Consider the following 25,498-nt stretch of genomic DNA (forward strand, 5'->3'; position numbering starts at 1 on the left):
CCACCACCTCCACCGTGCCGCTGCCGCCGCGACGTGGCGTGGTGCCGACGCCGCGCGATGCCCCTGCCGCTGCCGTCACACCACCGCCGCTGCCGCGCCACTGCCGCCGCCTCGCCACTGCCACGTGAACAAAACGCGAACGAACATGTACGAAACGCGAATGAACGTGAACGAAACGTGAATGAACTCAAACGAATGTGAACGAACGTGAACGAAACATGAATGAACATGAACGAACACGAACGAACGTGAACGAACGCAACATGAACGAACATGAATGAACACGAACGAACATTAACAAAACGCGAACGAACGTGAACGAAGGAGAAAACAAGTGGGAACGAACGTGAACGAACGATAAAAACGTTTGAACGAACGTGAACGAAGGAGATAACGAGTGGAACGGACGTGGACGAACGATAAAAACGTTTGAACGAACGTAAACGAAGGAGAAAACGAGTGGAACGGACGCGAACGAACGATAAAAACGTTTGAACGAACGTGAACGAAGGAGAAAACGAATGGAATGGACGTGAACGAACGATAAAAACATTAGAACGATTGAACGAACGATTGAACGAAACGATTTAAGTTACATTTATGTTAGAGGACAATTGTCACGCCCAGAAATTCCCGAATAGAATTTCAAGCAGAATGTGCGTTAAAACCCCTGTCCAGGACCGGCCAGGGTACACAAACGACAAAGTTGACATACAGATCCACGTCTTACAAACATAGGAAAAGACTTACAAAAGAATGCAGCGGAAAAATAAAAGATAACTGGAGCTAAGCCTTGACTTGGATTGTAGCGGGAACACCACTCCACAGGCATCCTCGATGGCACGGACGAAGCCTACTCCTTGGAAAAACCACCATCAGACGCATACTCAAACTCTGAGGGATGGGAGATAGAGCAAGACTGAGTACTACCCACTGTACTCAGCAAGTCATACCGGAACGGAGAACATGATGCAAGATACAACCAAAGGAGGCTAAAGGGGTTCATTTGCATAAAGCTGGCATTTAAAAACAGTAGTTGAAAACAGTAACACAGTTGTAATAATTAATCAATATTTAACCAATCACTGCTCAACGCTACGCCACGTTGAGACAGGCCCAAACCACCACCTGAACTAATCGATTCCATTATACTAAACTAAGGTGATACTAATCTCGGTGAATCTGGTTGACCACCCATAACTGCGGGTACAGTTATTCGAATAGTTTTACTCTGATCAGAGGTGTATAACTGTACCCACAAGATATAGCCCCACGACACGTTCCCGTGCGCTGACATGCCACCACGACATATCGGAAAGAGGCCGTGACAGGACCCTTCGCATAACCCCCTCTAACCAAGCATATCACGCCTCAGGTTTCACCCCCACTCCTCGCAAGGCAGCGGGCAGTCCCCTCTCGTGCCTAGGTGAATCCGAAAGCCGCATAGGTCGTCGCAGGGCCCATCCGTACTCCATCACGCCCACCCTTGCCTAGATGCGTCAGCTAGAGGAAAGCTACACTACAAGCCTAGCCGTTGCCCACGCTTGCTTGTGGTAAGTACGAGAAATTCTTCCAGGATTTCCTGCGAACCGGTCCTTAATTGCCATGGGTGCGACCATCAAAACCATGCACCCACAACCCACCATTAAATATATTTTAATTAACCAACACCAAAGCGGTGGCACTAATCCAACATCAACACTAGAACCTGAAGTCTATGCATTAATGTGATTCCCCCATTGTGTACTAGTTGAACTAAGCATGGCTAAGCAATCCCTAATCCAACATCTAGTCATGTTACCTTCCCAAGCTAACAACGGAACAGGATAACAAATGATAAGGCTGAGACAGTAGGTAAACATCCCATAGTAACATTATAAAACGATGCAATATTTAAAGGAAAACAATAGAGCATTTGCAATATGGGATCAATATGTTCAAGTGACAAGAATGACTTGCCTTGCTCTGTGGCTGGAGGAACCTCAGCGACTATCTCGAAGTACACCGGAGCGTCGGGAGAGCCGGAATCTAAGCGACATACAAGGCAAACAATGCAAACAGGCTATAAGACTACTGAAACAGCGAACAAAACCATTCTTAATGGATTCTTTGCATTTTTCTTGATTTACTGAGACTTGAATGGGCTTAAACAGAGCACGGATGAATTTTCTATGAATTTTAGAAGATTCACTCTGTTTTCACTATAAAAAGAAAAACCATAATTGATTTATTGTGCAATAATTAACCCTGGTGACGTCAGCAAAAAGGGGGGGAGCGGGCGCCAACATGCGGGCCCCACATGTCATTGGCTTGAGGCGCCGGTCCATGGTGGACCGAGTCCACGGGACCGGGAGAGGGGGAAGTGCCACGTGGCGCACACATGGCGCCGACGTGGCAGCCACGTGCGCTGCCACGCGGGCGGCAATGGACGGCCCCGATCTACCCTTAGGTAGATCGGACGGCGGAGGCGGCGCGCGGCCGGGTGCATGCACGAGCGGCTTAAGCCAGCCCAGTGGCCATGGCGCGCGGCGGCGGCGCTAAGCAACGGCGGCATGCGGCGGCGAGCGGCCGACGGCGGCAAGCGGAGGCTAGGCGGTGCGGGAGAGAGAGGGGAAAAGGGGAGGGGCCTCACCGATGACGATCGACGACGATGAGCGGCGGAGGGCGATGGCGATGGCGGGACGAGCTCCGGGATGACCTAAAGAGCAAAATGAGAGGGGTTAGAGAGTGAGAGAGTCTGCGGCGAGCTAGGGCGCCGGCCGAAGGCGGCGACCATGGCGATGCTCACTGGTGCAAGGGGGCGGCGGATTCCAGTAGCATATTCGGCCGACGGAGGGGTGTCGGCCGACGGAGGGGTGGACGGGGTGGCGTTGGCGGCGGTGAACACGACGGCGTCGATGGCGCGGCTCGGCGCGGCGACTAGCGGCAGCTAGCGACGACCGGAGCGGCGGCGGCAGCGGCGGAGAGGAGGGCGACGACGCTAGAGCGGTGGAGTGCACGGGAGCGGGCGGTGAAAGAGGGAAAAAGGTGGAGGGGACGGGGGTGCTTTAAATAGGGCCGGGGAGGTGAGACGTGGCCGGGATTGGCGGGAATCGGCCGGCGACATGGGGAAGGTGGGGAGGAGAGAGGTGGGATTAAAAAATTGAATCCCGGCCATCTCGGCGCGGGTGCACGGGCGAGAGAGGGGGCGGCGGTTGCGGGACGTGGGGGAGAGGCCGTGGGAGAGGCAGGCGGCGGACGTTGCAGGCACGGGCGGCGCCGGCCGGAGGTAGGGGACGGGCCCGACAGGTGGGCCCCACCTGTCGGTGACCCCGGGAGGGAGGAGGGGCGCGGCAGCCAGCTAGGCCACGGCCTCGGGCCGGCCCAACAAGAGGGGCGCGCGTGGGAGGGGAATAGGCCGACAGCCCAAGAAGGAAAAAGGAGGGGGAAAAAGAAAAGAAAAAGAAAAAGAAAAGGATTTCCAGGGATTTAATAATTGCTTGTGCTCAATTTTAATTGGTTAAAATTATTTCTGGAGCTCTGAAAATTCAACTAAAAATCCTGTTAGCATATTTTGACATGTAGAACCCAAGAAAAATTCCACATGCCTTTTCCGATTATTATTTGCATTTATTAAATTAGGATTTCTCTCTTGCCGCTTCTCAGATAATTTCTTGAGACCATTTATTAATTAATTTAAGCTTGGGAGAAGAACTTCAAGGTGTGACAACAATTCAGACTAATACATTTCTTTGCATTTTGCAGAAAAATACGTGGTCCAGCACTGGCCATTGCCGTCGCTCAAGCCTAAGTGGTAGCAGGCCCTCGGAGGAATTTGCTCAGGCAAGTTACATTAACGAACATATATGATTTAATATTGTTTTCAATTGTAACAATCGTTATCACATTGTAATATGGTAATTATATATGAATATTAGAATTTGTTAAAACAATTTTGAAACATGCATATGTTAGTTATATATGATTATTACAATTATTAACAATTTTGATTAACGCATATGGTAAATATATATGATTATTAGAATTGTTATTACATTGTAATAATTAGCCTGTATTTAACATATACCCGACATAGGTCAATATATGTTTATTACAGTTTAAACCAATTTTAAAACTAGGACGATGTAAATTGTTTTGGATGTATATTGAAGAACCATATAATACAATTGTTGTGTGGCATATGTTACTTATATATGATTATTACAACTAACAATTGTGATTAACGCATATGGTAAATATATATATGACTATTAGAATTGTTATTACATTGTAATAATTAGCCTGTATTTAACATATACCCAACATAAGTCAATATATGATTATTAGAGTTTAAACCAACTTTAAATCTAGGATGATGTAAATTGTTTTGGATGTATATTGAAGAACCACATAATACAATTGTTGTGTGGCATATGTTACTTATATATGATTATTACAATTTTTAACATTTCTTATTAAAGCATATGATATTATAACAAGCGCCTATAAATATTTCTTGTATGAACAGATGGCTGATGTAACATACCAGGAATTTCACCTAGGAAAATTTTTGAGAAAAATTTAAAACTTTGTGAATTCTATAGTTTTCGGTGAACATAGAAGCATACTAGAGCATACAACTCCCTTAAATAAAATAAAACACATAGTCTAGTTGGCAAAACAAACCTAAGACCAAAATAAAAGTTTACAAATCTTGTGGTAACAAATTTCAAAATCAAATATTTTGCTTTGACCTTAAACTAGAAACCTAATTTTCTCGGTTTTGAATTGCTAACCTAACTAAAGATAGTTAAGTTATATATATATATATATATATATATATATAACAAATGGAAAGGTAGGTTTCAAAATAAGAGATAAAATGAACTTGCTTGCATGTGCATATTATTGTTTTGAGATTGTTTTTGGATCTTTGTGGTGCATCTCATAATAGGTTGCATATGCATGTGATGTCTAAAGGAAATTCTTAAAAATAGATGAAGCAACAATAAATACCACAAATATTCTCATAAATATTAAACAACATCCTAAGTCTATAGTAATTTTAGTTTGAATTTATCACATCAAATAGTATCTCAAATAATTCCTACAACTCACCTAGAAATCTGGAAAACAGCACATCATTTAGCCTACTTTGCACCTTCACCAAAAGTTTAACCATAACTTATCTAGCTAAACCACTTGGTCAAAATGTTCACTATAGTGTACTCTACCATCTAGTGCAATGGCTTAATTAAATTCGAAATGTAACCACATGAAATGAGAGCCACAAGTTACTTAAACAATATTTAGACTGCAGCCAACATAGTAACTTAGACTTCTTTACTAAATTACCATGGTAACTAAAAACGTAATTAAATCTTGGAACTTGGCACATTGAACCATCAAATCCTTGTCCACCTTGAAGCAACCTTATCTCCCCAAAATTCTAAACTAAATGGAAGAAAGGAGATGGAAATAAACCACATGTTGGTATAGTTTCAACACTTAGAATATTTAGAGCTTCTAGGGCTCTTCTTCTACATCTCTCTAACATGTGGGACCAAGCCATTATGGGACCCATGTGCCATCCTCATCACAGCCTAACATATGATCTACACATCTCTCATTTAAATTATCTTTTATTTTTCTAAAGGTGAGAGAGAGGAGGACAAAAATACAACTCTCACCCATCTATCTAGCTTACCACTCATATAAACCTAGAGTACATCAACTTAGACCCACTTGTCATCCCTTATTCAGCCATACTACCTTGGTGAATCTCTCATTTATCTACAAATTTTATTTGTTAATGAGAGAGAGAGAATGAAAGAGCTCCAAAATCAACATTCACCCTAAATCTCACTCTACCAAGAACAATCACTTCTTCTCTCTTCCCGAAGGTGTTTGATCCCTAGCAAGGATTCTCTAGTGAGCTTTGTCACAATCTAATCGTTAGAACGTGATCTATAGACCATGCCTAACTCACTCCTGTTCTTTCTTTACCCTTTGGCATGGATCGAACACCTTGTGTCGAGCTCATCGGCGTCCTCGGTGTCCAGAGCGCCGCCGTCGGCCACTTCGCCGTTCCGGTCGACTCGAGCCTTTTCTGACCAAGCCATTGCGCCACCGACGTCGCCTAGGTACCAGGAGAAGGACGCCCAAAGAATATCGAGGCAAAACGCCGCCGTTGAGGAGATCGAACTCTTCTTCCCCAAGTCCGGCCACCGGCTTTTCCCGTACTAATAGCATCGCTCTCGGGTGAGCTTCGGCGCGATTCCTTGTACTAATAGCATCCTAATGGCATCTTAAAGCCGTTCCAATCCTTTCCTTCGCAGCTCGAAGACCGGAGGAACACCGACTCCGTGGCTATGCCGTTTTCCGCCGCCGCCGGAGCGTTCCTCGGTTCGCCGTCGTCGTCCAAGCTTCGTCAGTGTACGGGCAACCTTCAGTAAGCATCCTAGAGCCTTGTAGATGTGCATGCATGCATTGATTTGGCCAGGACTAGCTTATAGCTTCATATGCATCTACAGCCTTGAATCCGTCGCCGCTTGCACTACCGCCACCATCAACTCCGATCGTCTCCGGCAATGATATGACCACCGTTGGGTTCGCGAGGAGATGCTCTACCTTTTTCTTTTTGGACGCATCGTCCAACTCGCCGCCGTTCGCCGTCGGCATCGCCGGCAAGCTCGCCTTCGCCTCCGCTCTGCTTCTGCCGCTGCTCTGTTCTCCTCCCCAAGCCCATGACAGGTGGGCCTTGCCTCATTAGTCCTTAATGATGATGATTAGCAAGAATTTAAAATCATGTAGGGTTTATCCTGTAAAAATACTAAGAATGACATGTAGGACCTGGATCTAATTATAAATATACAAAAACTTGAGTACTCTTAATGAAAATGAAATTAGACATGTGCTAGGGACCTCGGGACCTAACCCTAGAAACTCCAGGGACTATTCTGCATATTTGCTCTCACTGACCGGTGGACCCAATCATTTTAAAATCTGGAAAATAATAAGAAAAATACTCAGACCAATATTTGTTCAACAGAAAAATGACCAAAATTGTAAAATGCACACAAAATCCATTTTAGCTCATTTTGAGATGAATCAAATTTCTGTGAACTCAAAAACTTATGAACTTTAATTTAGAAACATAAAACTTGGCACTTATAGTAGAAGAAATAGCTCTAATAATTCACATAAGAAATAGTGAACATAGAGCAATCTCCAACTTAGAAAATTCATATGAAATTCATCTTAACTTAATTTGGAGTGAACCAAGTTCCAGTGTGCTCACAAAGTCATACTAAAACTTGATAGTTTCTGTATTAAAATCATCACCAACTATTTAATTGGTAAAATAACTAGTATAGTGTAAACTAGAAACTATAAACCCATAAGTAATTTATTTTAACTCCAAATGAGACAAACTAAATTTTTTTAGTATTATAAAAGCATGTACATTTGTTCTTTCGATAAATCTGTAGAAGAAACCATATCCAAAAACATCACTAAAATTTGAATAATGAATTAATATTAAAGAACGGTATATAAACTTCTAGAATTCATATAAAATTTAAGACAACTCTAAATGAAGCGATCTTAGGTTTGTTAGATTCTAAGAACCATGAACTTAGTTTTTATAAAATAAATTATGGCACTTACAGTACCCAAAACTTGTCTAAAATTTGAAATATTTAACAACTACTATAATAAATCACTTAGCTTGTTAAATTACTAGTAAAATCATCCTAACTCTAAAAATTGTGAAACCAACTTTGTTGAACTCCTGTGAACATCCCCTTAACTGCAGCAAGCCATCATTTCTAGTATTAAACTTGACCCTAAAATGCACCTAAGGACGGTTAGAGCTTAATTAATCTATTACTAGTATTAAACTTTGAAAATTAATAACTCTCAAATGCAAAATGATAAAATAAAAATTCTTTCACCTAAATTCATCTTAGACCAGTACCTAACCACACTTATAAACTCATGCATTTTAGGGCATTTTAGATTTTTTACATGTTTTGGCATTTATCGTTACTGTTATTTCTTTTAGACGGTGAATTTGTTATCGGTGAGGTGTTTGGACTTATAGCTGATCTCAGGAAGGTCTTATATAAATCAGGGGAAGTGTTGCCCATCCTTTGAACATATTGAATCCTATGTTTTCGGGCTAAATGTTTTGATTGTAAATTTGCACGCGTATTTCTAACTAACGGTACTTCCAAACTATAGATTGTAGTTGTCCCTTAAAAAGATGCATAACTCACCATTTGAAAATCACTTCCTTTGAACCTTAGGATTAATTAGAGTACTTTAGTTGTGCTCATATAATAATACTATGCTTTTATAAAGTGCAAATGCTTAGCCTTGCTTAGTAATAAATAAAAACATGGTTATGGTTCACTTACTATACTTTTTGCAAACCTTTTTGAACATTATGGACAGAGGTGATTCTCTGATTATTTGTGGAATAAAATGAGATAAAATGTGATTTTAGACTTAGGCGGCAAGTGGTATGCATATGGTAGTAGTTGCATACTAATAGGGGGAGTGTTCGCCTAAGTCGATTAAGGACCGAACATCATATCACCCATTGTGTTTACCGTACATCCACATGTGTCTTTATGGGGGGACCTTAGCCTATTAAGTTAAGAACTTGTCTAATCTTGCATTCGGGAGGCCGTTGTAGTATAGGTAGGCGCCACGAGTGTACTGTGGACTACCTAGAGGAACTACCCATGTGTGTGTGTGATCCTAGGATGATAAATTCCCTACGTGTGTGATTTTCGTGTGGGGACGAGTGTACTGTTCCGCCTTACGGCATGGGCGTCTAAGTGTGTCCAATACAACGATATTGTGCCACGTGGTGAGTTCCCATTGTGTCCGCCACCACGGCGTTAAGTTTAAGGCGTTGGCCCGCCACTTAACGGTTCTAGGTCATATAACGTGTATGGTCTAGGATGGAGGAACACATATCGTGCTCATGCAAGGTTAGACAACAATTAATGTAAAAGCCTCGTTGTGACCTCTAGACCGTACTCAATGTGTAGAGTATGGTGGTACCGACTGGTACCGGACAAACTAGAGCGATTCACATCTTGTGGGTAAAGCTGTACAAACTCTACAGAGTTCTAAAAACTAATCCATTAGCCGTGCTCACGGTCATGAGCAACATGATGATGTGCTATGGGTATAATCTTGAGTTTTCTAAATGTTTCTTGAAACTAAATGATTTGAAATGATGATGAGAATGGTATATGTGATATGATTGCCTTACTTCCTGTTGTGTTGTAAGGGAATGATGTCTATCTATTTATGTTGATATCATGCCATGATTAATATGCTTTACATATTGCTCAAATGATTTGCTTAAATTACGTTGCAAATGGTTTGTGAACTAAAATTGGCTTTATGCTGAAAATTGAGACTACAAATAGCCTTCCATTGACTTAGAGCTTTCATGTATGTAGGTTTGATAGTGCTCTTGCTAGTACATTAATTTGAGTCTTGACATGTTTTGTCAAATTTATGTTTTGCAGGAATAGGCTTAGTTTAATTGAGTGATGCGGGTTTCGTCTACTTCTTCTAGGATTTGAACTTAATGGGGTAAACCCCTACTCGGTGTGCTTGAGGATTGGGTAGTCAAGCTTCCGCTGCTCTCTGATGTAGCTATATTTGGCCGGTCGGCCTATGTATCTATTAAGTAGTTGTAATCTGAATTTCATTTGCTTTGGATGTATTTTGCTTTGTATATTCATGCTTAGGATGAAAGTGTGAATCTAGTGCACATCCTGGGAACTAGATTCACATGAGTATGAGTTCAGAATATTTGAGCTGTTGTAGATCTTTAGCCATTTTGTCAAGTCTCCTGAATGTGTAACACATCTGAACGCCGCCTTCGAGTGGTTTGATGGGCACATCTCAGGCTGAAGTTGACTAGCAGGCTAAAGGCCTAGCAATGTCTCCAATATTCTTCTCTCGAGACGTCGGATGTTTCATTATGTTTGTTTGATGACTTGAGTTATTCACTTCATCTCTCAAATATAATGGAAGGTCTGGAGGGCCTACGACAGCTGATCGCGATGACGAACAGATACTATACGACACGATCGCAGAGGGAAGCAGCCAGTACGGGAACGAAGAAGAGGGGAACGAGGATCCGAACCATTACCTGAACGAGGAGGGGAATGAGGAGGGGAATGAGGAGAGGAACGTGGAGGGAATGAGGAGGGGAACGAGGTGGAGGAGGCTAGTGGAAGTCAACCCTCCACTGGAGAGAAGAGGGCACGCGGACAACGAGGTGCCGCGAAGAAGATTGAGGGTCGGCACATCGTAACTGAAGTTGACGAAGATAGCCAAACTAGTGCCCCGTCAAATGCAGCTAGGAATTTTGTACGTCACAGTGGTTGGGTTGTGAGTGATAACGTGTCTGTCAGCACGGTGTACTGGCGCAGAACAAGGGCACGCGGGGATTATGATAGTTTTGTCCCGGATTCAGAGAAAAGAGATGTTGTGGACCACAATGCTCGAGACGTTCACGCTCCCTGTGGGTACGGAGAATAAAGTGAAACAGTGGACTCTTAAGAAAATGGCTGAACAGTTTCAGAGCTATAAGGGAGACCTCTACCAGAAATGCATCCTGAAGGGGCAGACACCGAACTTCAACTCATTCCCAAAGCTCAGGGATCATTGGGATGAGTTTGTTGCTTACAAGATAGGGCAACAAGGGCAAGTGCTGATGGACCAAAACAAAGAAAATGCCGCTAAGAAGAAGTACCATCACCACCTGGGGTCAGGCGGCTACAGCGTCGCAATGCCAAAGTGGGAGGAGATGGAAGCCGGCTTGATTAAGGGGGTATCGAACCGGCCACCTCTAAATGGTCGGATCGATCGAAGTTCTGGTACTATGCTCACGGTGGAATGCTCAACCCCGCTGATGGCTCCCTGGTGTTCAGGATCAGATACGCGAGGGTGCTAGTCGACTAACGGACGTAGTGGAAGCCCCTTCTCAAGGCATGTTCTGACCCGATAGAGAGAAGGACGAGCTTACACTCGTCCTGCAGACTTCCGAGCATCCAGGACGAACGCGAGGGAAAGGTGTGGTTCCTTGGAAGATTGGATTCAAGGAGGACATTCACACGTACAGGAGTCGGATAAGGAGCAAGAGAGATACCGAGGCGAAGATTGCAGATCTCGAGTACATGGTATCGAACTACGAGCTCAGCATGCAAGAGGAGGTGGCAAGAAAGGTGGTTGAACGCATGGCCGCACATCGGAGCTAGGAGCCCCAGCCGTACATTCCTCCTATCATGGTCAGCCCCTCAGGCAATCGTAGCAGTTGCGCCTCAACGGGGCAGGTAGGAACATAGAGCATGGTCGCCATGCAAACTCAGGACGAAACCACTTGCCCTGTTGATGAAATCACGCAGCGGACACCATGTGAGCTGCATATTACCTTAAAGAACTTATCAATCAAGGTATGCTCGTAGTTTTACGATTTTTGACATGTACATTCCGCAAGTTGCTGTTTAGGTTGATTACTAATAGATAACCTCTCATCACGTGAAGGTGGCGTCGGGAATGGCCATCCTTCAGGGACTTACCACTGTAGGCCGATTCCACCAGGATACTCGAGGGTCAAAGTTGAGATGGTGGAAGCCGCGTACGAGGACCTCGAGTTGGACTACCCTGGAGGAGACAGTGAGACGCATCTACGAGACACAAGCCACGCCAATATACTATGGCGCAAGCGCTACATCATCCTTCCTAGGCGACAAGCGGTGTCTCCTGCACCATCTCCTCCGGCTCTGCCATCTCCTCCGCCTCCTCCACCTCCTCAGCCTCGTGCACCATCTCCTCCTTAGGCTCCTGCACCGTCTCCTTCTCAGGCTCCTGCACCGTCTTCTTCGGCTCCTGCGCCGTGTCCTCCGGCACCTTCCAAGTCAAGGTCTCGCTAAGCACCACCGCCTGCCTGCACAAGGGCAACGAAGAAGGCGAAAGTTGACGTAGCCGAAAACAAGGAGCCACTGTACGATTGCACATAAGAGGAGCTTGACGCTTATGTGGCAACATAGGTGAAGAGGCAATTGAAGTCTCAGAGTCCAGAAAAAAAGATACCTGTAGACCCGAGTGTGAAGAACTTCTTCAAGAAAATGTCGAAACCAGTCAAGGAGGTCTTAAAGCTAACGGACTATGAGCGAACACTTAAGAAAGCATATTATGGGAAGTCCAAACCTGTCCCTCAACTTGGAGAGCAACCAAACCAGGAGGTCGAGCCGTTGGTGACCGGGCTAGAAATTGGAATAAAATAATTCATTTCTGACACCGGACTAACTAGGGATCAGTTGCTTAAAGGCGCACCAATCCCAACGGTGGAAGTGAAATACCAGTTTGAACTCGGTAAACCGCTTGTCAAGCCTGAGCTGCTAAAGTCCCTATCGACATAGATGTACCGATTTCATGAACGGTACATGGAAATGAGCGCCAACGGTAGAGAGGTGGTTGGAGCAAGGATCAGAAGCTCCGACTTCCTCCAAGGAGAAGATGTTCTCTGGATCCCGTTCGAGGATGTCTTTGACCTATACCATCTGGACGCCCTCGACGTCTCTCTTCTGAGCTCATGGATTTTGTAAGTATTGTTGAGTTAGATTTATTATGTTCCTTAATTAGGTCCTTGTATATATGTACACCATAATAATTCCTTTAATCGTTGTAGAATGGAGATTCAAAGGGCCCGACGGCGGGGGGTTTTCGATACTGGATTCATCGACTCTCGGAAAGTTAACATCGAAATGATCAACAAGTATCCGAAAGACACAGAGGACACTCTCGTCCATCTCCTGAAGGAGCAGCATTTCAAGATGTTCATACTACTGCCGTACAACGCAGAGTTAGTTTTTACTGTCTTCCGAACAAATTTCGTTCCCGTACATACATATACAGTTCCATATATCATCTCACGCAAATTGCAGATTCCACTGGGTCCTTTTACTTTTCGACTTGGAGGCAAGCAGAGTCAATGTCTATGACTCAATAAATAAAGAGGAGTCTACTTTTGACTAGGTTTTTGAACTTATAGACAGGTAATGTCATATGTTTCACTGTTATTACGAATTTTGCTATTGCTACTATGCGGATCTCGGATAATAATTAATCATAGCTTGAAACTCCATGTAGGGCTTAGGATCGGTTCCGTCAATTGGTCCGCGGACTTGGAAAGAAAAACTTAGCCGGTGGTTTAATTTTCCAGTGAGTACATGCTCCAAAATTATATTGAATCTCTAATTCAAATATAAGTGTATATTAAATATCTCTCGTCGTTTCTCATGTATAGTGCGTAAAGCAGAACCAGAGAACTAACTTATGCGGCTACTACGTATTGGAGTATTCCCACTGCCTTACAACCCAAATCTACACCACAAGAGAGCTCAATGTACGTATAAACCATTCAAAATTTCATTGCGTACGTATCGATTTCTTGTTTATTAATTAATTTCATACATTCATAGGTTATTCACATGAGGGACAACCTCACACACAAGGAATTTATCATGGTTGTTCAAGAACAACTGATGGGATTCATCAACGAATAAGTCCTTGATCCCGAGTGTGAATTCTACTACGACGGATCGACAATTCATAACGGCGGTCCTTCTTCTTCTGAGATAACACCGACATCGAAGCCGTAGCTAGAGCACATAATGAATTGTAATACATGTCTATATTTATATATGTACACATTTACTTTAGTGTAAATATATATTTTGGTCATATATGCACATAAAATGTTAAGTGCTTTAAATTATACGTGTCTAATACATATATGTGTATTTTATACATATACATATGCATTTGCATATATATATATATATATATATGTATTGAAACATATATATGCATAATATATATAAACCATGCAGCAACAGGGCCATGCAAATAAAAAAAAAGATCTTTACTCCCTTTTTTTTTTTTTTGCACCCGGGACTAAGTCCCGGATTAGTAGTCCCGGTTGGAAAACCGAGAGTACAGGGGTTACAAACCGGGACTAAAGAAGGTTTCTCCACAGTATCCACCGATACGCGCGTGCGCGCGCGCGCCCACACACACACACACACACATATATATATATATATATAGTAAATTTGTTTGGTGCTCCATGGTGCCCGGGCACCATTGTTGAAATTGAGTATATACCCAATTCAAATGAGTATGAAACTTTTTTAATTATTTAGGTATTAACATTAACTACTTTACTAACTAGTTCAAAGCAAGTTTGAACTGAATTTGAACTTGTTTTTGTTAGATTTTGATTCTAGGTATATAGCATCGATACATATAATTAGTTAGGTATGTAATCATGGATTGTGAAATAAAGTTAAATTTGAGTTGTTTTATTGATAGGTATAGGTATGAATCAAATTATTATAACTAGGTATATACTCACAATTTGAAAATTTTGAAAAATTTAAGTGATTTTGTGCATTTTATACCATGGTGCGCGGGCACCATGGTGCCCCATATGAGTGTCATATATATATATATATATATATATATATATATATATATATATATATATATATATATATATATATATATAAATTAAATTGGCTCTATCTATTTGTAACGCACGGGCAATACAAATAGTTGAAATTAATTTTACGAAAGAAAATAAAGCAGATTATGAGAGTGTGCAACTTGAATTATTGATTTGGCCATGCAAATAGTGAGTTGGATCTCCTACATTATTCATGACCAAATATGTCTCCATATCCAATCAACACGTAAGTCCCCTGTTTAATAAGGATAGGCTGGTTCACTTGACGAGAATATTTTCTATTATCATACCTCACGTCAGAACGTATTCTTGGAGGAGGGAAACCCATTTTTGTGCAGACAAAATTAATTTGAAAACAGCCGATCGAGGGTGTGGCTTAGTGCCGTCAGCCCGTCACTGCTGGAGTGCTGGGGCTAATGCTATGGAGGGCACCGCCACTGCTGGTGAGCGAGGCGGTGCGGAGACCGGCCGGACGGAGGATGCGCGAGCCGGGACCCGATCGAACACTAGACCGAGTCTGCCTCGTTGCGCAGTGTTGATGATGTGTAAGCGGATTCGATCGATTCGCGGTCTCCGTTTTCTTTTCCAAATCATCTTCAACATATGTAAGCTGGCCACTATATATGGACGCAGAGTTGTTGGGCAACTAGCCAAGACCGGTACTATACGCACTTTCATCGTGTGTTGGAATTCGGATCGTCATGGCGGCGGAGCTGCTACCGGATGACGTGCTGGAGCTTATCCTCCGCCGCGTTGCTCTGTCACCGCGCAGCCTCGCCGCGTGCCGCGGCGTCTGCAAAGCGTGGCGCGCAATCATCGACACCCGGTGCCCGCCCCCACACCCGGACCTCCTCCCGCTCTCTCTAGCCGGCATCTTCTTCGCTAACTTCTACTGCCCAATCGAGGATCTCCCGGGTTTCTTTGCGCGGCGAGGACGCCATCACCGTTCCCGGATCTTCCCCAAGCTCAACTACCTGGACGATGCTCCCATCAGCAAGCTGGAGGCCCACGACCACTGCAACGGCCTCCTTCTCTTGGACGAGTACGTAGTCAATCCGGCCACGCGGCGGTGGGTACGGCTGCCCCCGACGCCGGAGTGGAGCCCTGCGGGATCGGACTTGGAGGCGATGGTCACCGACTCAAGTCGTGAGGAGTACCTCGTGTTTGACCCTACCGTTTCGCCACACTACGAGGTGTTCTCCATCCCCGAGCTTGTCTTTTGCAGAGAAGATGACAAAGACAATACCGAATCGGTGGTAAAACAACATGAGTGGCCGCCATCGCCGTTTGTCGTGCAAGTCTATTCGTCGGCGAAAGGGAGGTGGGAGAAAAGGTCATTTATCCGGCAAGGGGAGGCTGCCGGGACCATTGCTGATGTGCACTACTCATCTTGGATGGCAAGTCACCACCTCTATGGCATCTATTGGCGGGGTGCACTTCATATTCAGATGAAAAATAATGATGTTATAAGGTAATTCCTCTGTTTCATATTATAAATCATCGCTTTGACTTTTTTTCAGTTAAATTTCTTTAGGTATGATCAAATTTCTTAACAAAAGGGCAAGCACTCACTCAAGCTCATTAATTAGTTGCTCGTCGTTTTTAATCTCAAGGAATAAAAATAAATTAAATAAAAAACATACAATCAATTTGAAAGAACGATGAGCAAATTGATTTATTTTTTATCTTTTATACGAAAATTTGTACGTTGAGCAAATTTGAATGTGTACGTAAGCTCATTTAAAAATAATTAATGAGTACTTGTACGGGTACGTAAGCGAATTTAATACGGGCTCAGATGGCCTCATCTATAGGAATTTTTGTTCAATTTAAGGCAATCCGAGTCCGTATACGTTCAACAACCTGTGTACACTTCCCTCCGGACGGACGAGATGAACCCGTCCTAAGGAATTTTTAGGAATGCATAGTAATCAATTTGAAAACATATATACAATCAGAAACAGTTAATCGTGTATCTTCAGGATAAAAAAAATTGATACTACAACTAGCTGCCTCCTTCAGAATAAAAAGTCACATCTTAAAATTTCTATTTAAACTGATGGGTGGAAGGAAAATTGTTCACTAATCTACTTGGCCAGACTCCAACATACGCATTTGTATGCATTGCTATCATAATTTCCACTCCAAATTCCGGTGAATATTTGCTAAATATGTGATCTTTAAATAACCATAACTTTTTAATCCTTTGATTTCAGATCCATTGAATTGTTCTACTCCTTACAATTAAAAAACCAATACTTCAAATATCCATATCAACTACTACCTCCGTTTCAGGCTATAAGACTTTCTATCATTACCCATATTTATATAGATGTTAATGAATCTAGGCACACATATATGTCTAGATTCATTAACATATATATGAATGAGGACAATGTAGAAAGTCTTATAATATGAAACGAAGGAAGTATGTTATTATACGTGAAATAATATGTCCTTACGTAGTTCAAATATTCGCATAATTTACATGCCATACAAATGATCATAGAAATTTCTAAAAAAAAGAATATAATATGGCATCAATACCAATTTACAAATATGCTAAATTAATCTACATATGTACAAACAAATCCTTCTATAAATAGAGCTCTTTTTAATTATTATTATCTCCATCCAACAATATATATCTCCAATTATGTAGGAATTATGAAGGAATTAAAAAAAAACTATGATATCCCTTATTAAATAAGGGATACGTGGAAAGTGAGAGGTTGGGGTAGTGTTAATAAGAATTCAATGAGAGATGGTTGGGTGAGACAAGTATTACCTAGAATCTCTTACATTTTAGGTAAAATTTGAATAGTTAGATTTATGGATGGAGATAGTATAAGCAAATATAAGTATGTGAGTATGTCTCTAATTACATAAAGAAGTCCTATTATCATATTTTTTTAAAAAGAAAACTTCTTAAATTTATATATCCGACATATTTAGTATACAAGAAAAATATATTACTTTAAGGTTTAAATTAAGATATCCTAAATATTTCAAAAAAGAAACACACACTGTATAAATGATAGTTCCACGTGAACCAGCTTCATTGGTGTGACATATTTAAGATGACACAATTGAATTAATTTTAGTTTACAATTTACATACTGGAAGCGTAATTTAAAAAAAAATCATAACCAACTTTCAAGACAAATTATTGATAAAAACAGATTTAGAAGAGTAACAACAATATCTATCTACAAACAGTCCTAAGATGCTACGTGACATTCTAATAAAATAGAAAAAAATCCTAAAAAGTAATTTAAAACAAAAATATCTAACTAGTGATTTTTCTTTGAATATATAGTGAACCCATTATTCTCTACCATTAGATTGACGTTAATAAAAAAAATAAAAGTCCCACATTTTTCTACAGTGGACCCAGACTGTCCATCGCATTATATCGCGCGTCCGGTTACGAGCCAGTTTGGCCGCGGCGACAAGTTCATCGCTAATTGACTCACCTCTCTATAAGTAAGAAGTCTATAAAACAAATAGTTGTACGAATGAATTTTAAGTATTATATAGTATAAAGCTAACAAATAGCTTAGAAAATTTATTTGAGCAATGCCGATAAAGAGATTGGTGAAGAAAACAAACTTATGAAGCTTGGAATGTGCCATCCATTTGATATTCCACCCATATATGTTTCTCAAATGCAGCCCATGATACATACACGCGTGAATGCGCGGGCTAGTTACTTGTAATATAAATACAACGACATCAAAATGAATAGGTCATAAGATTCGATGTGAGACATCAGTAGAGTACTTTGTTATTACAGTTTTCATACAATAATTAAATAATTTTAAAAAATAGTTAATGCTTGGTAGCTTGAAGTCAAAGTTCATATTCCTAATTGTTTTGAACGGACGGAGTATTGATATATATCAATTGTTCTTACTTTTTTTCCAGGAAGAATAGATTAAAAATCTGGCCCCTATGATCATCTGTTCTTACTGAAAGAAAGAAAACAAAAAGAATCACACTAATCTATTATTTGCTAATTTGTGGGTTTTGCAGAATAACCTTGTTAGATGATAAGTATCAAGTGATCAAGTCACCAAGTGATATCAATCTGAACAATCATCCTTATATTTACCTTGGAAGATCAAAGAAGGGGGTATGCTGTGCATCAATTGATCACAAACAACATCAACGTCTTCAGGTTTGGCTGCTGCACGAAGTACTGCATGGTGGTGATCAGATGGAGTGGATGCTGATACACGACGTCAGTCTCGAGCAGATCATGGCAGATTTCCGCTGGAATCCTGAAGCTGTTAAGCCATGGATCAAACATAATACGTACCGTGGCGATAACAAGAATAATGAAGAAATATCAGAAGATGAATCTCCTGGTTGGGACTCTGAGGATGATAGCATCATTGTTTATACGGAAGATATGGTACGATGGGACATGAATGGATACACTTGTATCCTTGGACTGCATCCTTTTAGAGAGATTATCTTCTTATTCAACTCATATCAGGACAGAGTATGGGCTTACCACTTATACAACTCGAAGGTTGAATTCTTGGGTATGTTATGGGTAGGCTTTTCAGAGGAGATAGGGCGATCCTTTTCATATACGCCTTGTTGGATTGGAGATTTATCTTAAAACATTTATTTACTAATTTATAATCCATTATTAGTATAATCAATATGGATCTTCTAGTGGTCATCTGACCATTTTGTCTCCGTGGTTTCTTCCATCCACAAGTGTATGACTGGCTATAGGCTTCGTGTCCATGGCATCGTTGCATGGGTAGATGGTGTTCTTTAGAAAAATAGTCCTTTGGATTTCTCTTTGCACTGGCGAAGGATTGAAGAATTGGGGGTGCTAAATTGTTAACCATGTTACGTGAGAACTCACTAACGGTTTGGTGGAAGGTGGTGTGGGCACATGATGTCACGATGATTAGCAACAAGAGAAATAAGAGGAATCTACTGTTTATGATTCACCTTAACATTATGGAGTGGCCGCTCAACCTTATTCAGTCTTCTGAATTCGAACTAATATATGCCAGTGTGCATACATTTGATATGCATGCCTTATCGATCACCTCTTAAAATTTTTAGGATTATATATACGATGACTTTTGGTTCGCACCAATTAATATATGCATAAAATGATTGATGAGGTGGTTTTCAACATATTTCAAATATGGGTATGTGATCGTTGTGTTTGTTCTGTGATTATTATATGAGTTAGTATGTAAAGTAAAAATATAAAAAGCATCATTATAAAACAAGATCGTTAAATAACATCAACTTAAAATTTTGAATAATTCAACATATATTAATGGACGATAATCACATAAACCCATCCTTTTAGCTGAACGTACGGTATTGGATGGCTAGCTAGCTAGGTTCATTTCCAACTAATTCAACGATTAAGGTGGCTAATTACCCGGACGGGTGTTGCACTTGCATGGCCGCATAGGGGGTGCCTGGCCAACCCCGGCAACCCCGGTGGCTTCGCCACTGACTCTTTGCTTTACCGGTGGGCCATCTGATAAATGGTGAATGGCTTGTGAAGATTGTGGCGTTAACGGATGGTGGCGTAGGAACGGGGATTGGGGCACAACCTCCCCAATGTTTACTCAGGAGTTCTATGGATCCATTATTTTGGATGTACAAGTATTACGATCTTCAAAAGCCACTCTATAATTATGGTTTTTATTTATAATGGATTTATATTAAACCCGGCCTCTACACCTGTGAGGGTGTACACAGCCAAACAAGTTTTCAAGAGTACATAAGACTCATCCCGTTATATGGGGAGACAACACAAGGTATGAAGTTTACATAAGACTCATCCCGATACATGGGCAACATCACATAAAGATAACACCCAAAATAAGAATCATAGAAAGCTAAGCTTCAATTCTTCTTCTAAAATTCCAGCCATAAGTAGCATAAAACTCCATTACTCGTGACTCCAAAATTCTACAATGAACTTGGACGGCATCTCCATTGTCCTCTTTAAGAAGCAAGGACCAAAGTCTTGTCCAATGAGTCCCCCTGAAGATTACCTGCATGAAAGAAATAGGATTAGAGCCATTAAAGACTACATCATTCCTACTAAGCCACAAAGCCCACAAAATTGCCGCAATGCCCATATAAATTTGTCTTTTAAGTCTAGGTTCAAAACCATTCAACCAATTTCCAAACATATGAGCCACGCTACGGGGTTGGCTAATTCCGAAAGTAAAGAAACATGCACTCCAAATGTACCTTGCCATGAGACAGTCAAAGAAAAGATGGTGTATCGACTCTTTAGAGTTACAAAAGCAGCAACTTAGACTACCTCTCCATCTTCTCTCAGCTAGGTTATCCTTTATTAGAATAACTCCTTCTTTAAGATACCACAAGAATATTTTAATTTTCAGTGGAATTCTGAGCTTCCAAATCAAAGTCTTTCTAGGTATCACTCCATTATACATAAGCACTTTGTACATGGAGTTAACCGTAAAGAGCCCATCCTTGTTTGCTTTCCAAATAAATTGATCCTTTTTTATCAGATATAGTTGTCGACGGGTGATACCCGTAGACCGGATATAGAGGGTATTGGGGTACGTTGGTACAAGGATCTACGTAATGCGACATCAAGCAGACAAAAGACAAAGATTATACTGGTTCAGGCCCCTTGATAGGTAATAGCCCTAATCCAATTGATATGGGATTATATGATGGAAAACACAGGTTACAAAGGGAACGGTGGAACTTGACGAATCCGGCAAGATCGTCGTCGAGTTGGTTCGACTAGATCCCCGGCGATTTGGCTCCTTGCAGGCTCCGACTTCCTAGGCTGTGTGGGTTGTGTTGGCTCTGAGATTCGATGCCTCAGGTCCTCCCCGGGGGGTCCCTTTTATATCACAGGTCAGGCGGTTTCCAAGTAGAACTTGGAAACATCAAACCTTACACGATACATTGACGACCCAGTCTTGTCCGAGTAGGACTCTTTCCATTTGTAAACTCCGTGAGAGGTTTCCTTAATATATGCGGAGAGTATCCATATATGCGTGGGTATACCATATCGATATGGGACGTATATCAAAGGGTAAAGGGTATACTTAACCCGTAACCCTAACAGTAGCCCTCGACTTCTGCTTAAATGAGCTCGTGTAACCATCCGCGACTTCTTATGTCAAGACTGTTGTCGTTCCTGGTGCGAGGACCGTAGAGACAGGACGTAGTCGAGACCACCATTTGAAGCCTAACGGTCACGAGCGAATTTAAACTGAAGTCCAAAAAACTGCCGCGCATAACAGACCCAGAAATTTCTGGCAGGCATCTCTCTCCTTTCCTTGGAATTCGCACCGTCGGTAGTGCGTTTATTTAAAGGGATTTTGGGGATCCATTTTGAAGTCCGCCCATCGTGCAGAAAACATCCCGCCTGCAAGCGCTCTTCGTCTTCTCCGCTCCCACAAGAAACCCTAGTTCGTCGGCCTTAGCCCCTTCTCCGGCGATCTCCGATTGACGATGGATCTTGGCAAATCATCCTCCACCAGTGCATCGCTGAAGAAGCTTCAGGAAGATGGTGCCCTTCCCAGTCGTGGGACCATGGAGAGGGAAGCAGGAGGTACTGATCCCCAGCCCGTCTTAGGTCGCATGGTTGCAATCGAAGACTACATTCTTTGCGGTTTTCTCCCTCTGCCTTCCGAATTTCTTCTTTTGGTTCTGAACTTCTATGGTCTTTCACTGCTCCATCTGAACCCCAATTCCATCGCCTTTCTAAGCATCTTTTCTCATCTTTGTGAGGCCTACCTTGGCGTAGAGCCCTTTCTCGATCTCTTTCGCTTCTACTACGAGCTGTGTTGGATAGAGCCCAACAGGGTATCTGGATGCGTCGGGTTCAGACTTTGGGATGGCCTAAAGTCGCGTTATATCCCCTTCCAGTGCCCTTCTTCTCGCAGCAAATGGCGGACGAGGTGGTTCTACCTTCAGATCAAAGATTCGGACCTTGTCTTCGTTGTTCCTGAGGAACAACCGGACAAGATCCTGTCTTGGACCGCAAAGCCCCCTTTGACCCCTTCTCTTCAATCGTTCATCGACATTGTCGACGATCTCCAAGTACGAGGCTTGTCGGGGTATGAAGTCGCTGCAGACTTCGTTGGTAGACGGATCCAGCCGCTCCAGACTCGAGTCCATCCAGCCTTTGACTATTCCGGACCAGAGGACGCGACCTGGGTTTCTCCTCGGGGTATCTTTCTCGCATTTATCTTGACATGCTCGTGTCCACGTTCCTCCTGATTTATTGAAATTTGGTTCTCGATTCATAGGTCTGAATAGTGAAACCGTGGGACGTCGTGTCAGCCAGGTGATGATTAGCGTCCTGACAACGGCGAGTAACATCCCCGTTCCCCTTTGTGAAAAGGGGGCGGCCGAACGTGATGCTGCCATCAACGTAAGTGTTCTCGATAGGCATCCTGCGTTTTCCTTCTGAGATCACTTTATGACTTGATTAAGCGTAGGCTCTTCCTCTGACTGACATCATCGGGCCGCTCGCGGACCATCAGGTGGCGGCGTGACTGAAAGAGAAGATCGCCAAGGAGGCGTCTGATGCTGCTGCTGCTACCACAAGTGGTGGCAATGTTCCGACAAAGGGGAGGAAGTTCTCCTCTGTAAGCGGACATCGTCGCAAGGCATCAACCCCCTCGGTAAGCTATCCTGTCGTCAGATCATACAGCCAGAAGAATCTCGCCTTACTTCGCATCGACCGTCTTTTAGGGCTCGGACACGTCCCCCCTGCCTCCACGACGACAACGTCTTGTGACGGTTGGCGAGAAGTAAGTAGATGAACTTAAGTCTCCGTGATTTTGTTTGAGTGTTGTCTGAACCATAGCTGTCTCACAGGGCGGCGCGGGCGAAGGCAGTGCAAGACGAGTCCGGAGGAACTTCCGGCGCGTCTCCTGCTGCAACCTCGACGGATGTCGTGCTGGCGCCCGGGAGCCGCGAGGCGACACCAAGCAGCCTAGTCAGCGATCCCGCAGCTGGTCGTGGTCCACCGGCTGCCGTCCTCACCTGGGAGGAGCTCCAGGTTGAGATGGGGCGCCTCCTCGAGGCTGGTGCTCGCGGAATTGGCCGCGAGATTGCGGAGGCGAGGTCGGCGGTGGCGTCTGCGAACGAGCGTGCTGACCGGCTGGTACACGAGTTGGCGGAGGCTCGTGAAGACCTCAAGAAGATGAGGGAGTTGGTGGCCGGCAGCGAGCGACAACGGCAGGGGCTGGAGCACCGCATGTCGGAGCTCGAGAACAACCTGTCGGAAATCCGTGGCTCGTTGCGGGTCACTTATACTGGTCTGCACCAGCTCGCCGGGGAGTGCGGCATCAAGTCTACTATCCCGGCGAATCCCGACGAGTTCTCGCTGACATCTTCTCTTGCGGAGCTGGCGGCGGCGATGGGGGAGATCCCCTCCAAGCATGCGGCCAGGATCGGGGAGGAGACGTCGAACGGGATCTACACCGGGGCGGGCCACGTCCTTGCGTGTGTAAAGCTGGCGCATCCTGAACTCGATCTGCGCGAGATCTTGGATCAGGGGGCGGCCACCAACACGCGTAAGGAGGTGATGGAGGAAGTCGGTGATCTGGGGGAATCTGTTCTCCCCCTTTTTGAAGAGTAGGACCTCTTGTACTCCCTAGTCATGCTGTGTAAAACTGGATCTTAACCGCCTTTGTGCGTGCAGTTATTATTCTAGCTTCCTCTTACATGTTGATCTTGAAAACTTTTTGTCCCTTGTAGAGATGTTGATGACCAGGATGTCTAGCAGCACGGGCAGCCCGAGTCACCGGCGATTATTCCGGCTCTCGCGTTTGAACCACATGCGTCGCCTGACAATGTAGACCAGACCCTTGCTACGGGGACGGAGATGGCGACGACTTCCTTAGGTTAGTGGTCCATTCATCCCTTTTTGCTCCTCCGACTAGATCAGCTATGTTCTCGAAAGAGGCTTGTAGCTTGACTTAGTTGTTCCCACATTGAGCAGATCTCAAGAGTGCTCTTGCTGGCCAAGATCGTCGTATCCAATATTGGAAGACGAAATTTGAAGTAGCGAAACTCGAGAGAACCATGCTTGCAGTGAAGAAAGAGCAGGCTGTGGAAACGCTCCGAGGTCGTGAGGTATGGTTCAACTCGTACTTGAAGAGTTGCTGCACATCCATGGCTATGGTTTGTAGGGAACTCCGAGTACCCCGTGGGGATCCCGAGGAGTCGGCGGCCGGATACATCTCATGGCTGAATGGAGCCTGTGCTCAACTCGATGGCGTCGGCAAACGTATCGACGAGGCCTTGAAGCAGGAGTGTCGTCGATCGAGCCGATATGCCGGAGGGCACGTGTTGGCCTGCCTACGAGATCATCGCCCACGCCTGGACCTCGATTTTCTCCATGAGTGTTTTGCTCGTTCTCGGAGGACTCCGACGGAGATAGACCACCTAGCGAGGTCGATGGCTTCGTTGGCGGAGAAGATCTTCCAGTCTATGGACTGGCGTTGGCCTTCTTGGTAGTCTTCGTACCCTGTGATAGATATCTCAGGAAAAAGGTGTAATATAGATTTGGGTTTGTGCAAAAACTGTAAGGAGTATTTTGTGAAATAGAAAAGAAATCTATCTTTAATAAATCTTTCTTACTTCGAATGTCGTGTGCAAGAGTGTGTTCTCAGTTCACAACTTTAGCCAGTTGTTTGAGTCGTACACTCTCCCTAGCCCCCAGCCTTGTCGTCGGAGGAATTTTCTCGGACGATAAGGCTCTTGGACCTTTGACCTGCCATGGTTGAATAAGTTCTGATCCTAGCCCCTAGCCGTGAAGTTGGAAAGTTAATTTCCGATTTCGCGGCTTGGTTAATACGCACGGCGAGAACTCTTACACGACCAGATCTTACATGGTCTTTCGTCTCTACAGGATCTGACAAGGCCTTATCGGCTCTGGGCGTCCCCAGCCGA

At 43.5% G+C, this 25,498-nt stretch overlaps 1 protein-coding gene and 1 long non-coding RNA gene across 2 annotated transcripts; both read left to right on the forward strand.

The window, feature by feature from the left end:
• Positions 1–5,887: 5,887 nt before the first annotated feature.
• LOC127753170 (uncharacterized) lies at positions 5,888–9,636 on the forward strand. The gene is made up of 4 exons (XR_008012496.1): positions 5,888–6,240; positions 6,318–6,430; positions 6,513–6,732; positions 9,531–9,636. It is a non-coding gene; the product is annotated as an uncharacterized LOC127753170 (long non-coding RNA).
• A 5,610-nt stretch (positions 9,637–15,246) lies between these two features.
• Positions 15,247–23,091, forward strand: LOC127785848 (uncharacterized). The gene is made up of 5 exons (XM_052313218.1): positions 15,247–16,016; positions 18,581–18,680; positions 18,726–19,052; positions 22,460–22,633; positions 23,035–23,091. Exons 1-5 carry the CDS (start codon positions 15,247–15,249, stop codon positions 23,089–23,091), a joined length of 1,428 nt encoding a protein of 475 aa, XP_052169178.1.
• The last annotated feature ends 2,407 nt before the right edge of the window (positions 23,092–25,498 follow it).

The sequence above is a fragment of the Oryza glaberrima genome, chromosome 10 (assembly GCF_000147395.1).
Source record: "Oryza glaberrima chromosome 10, OglaRS2, whole genome shotgun sequence".
NCBI lineage: Eukaryota > Viridiplantae > Streptophyta > Magnoliopsida > Poales > Poaceae > Oryza > Oryza glaberrima.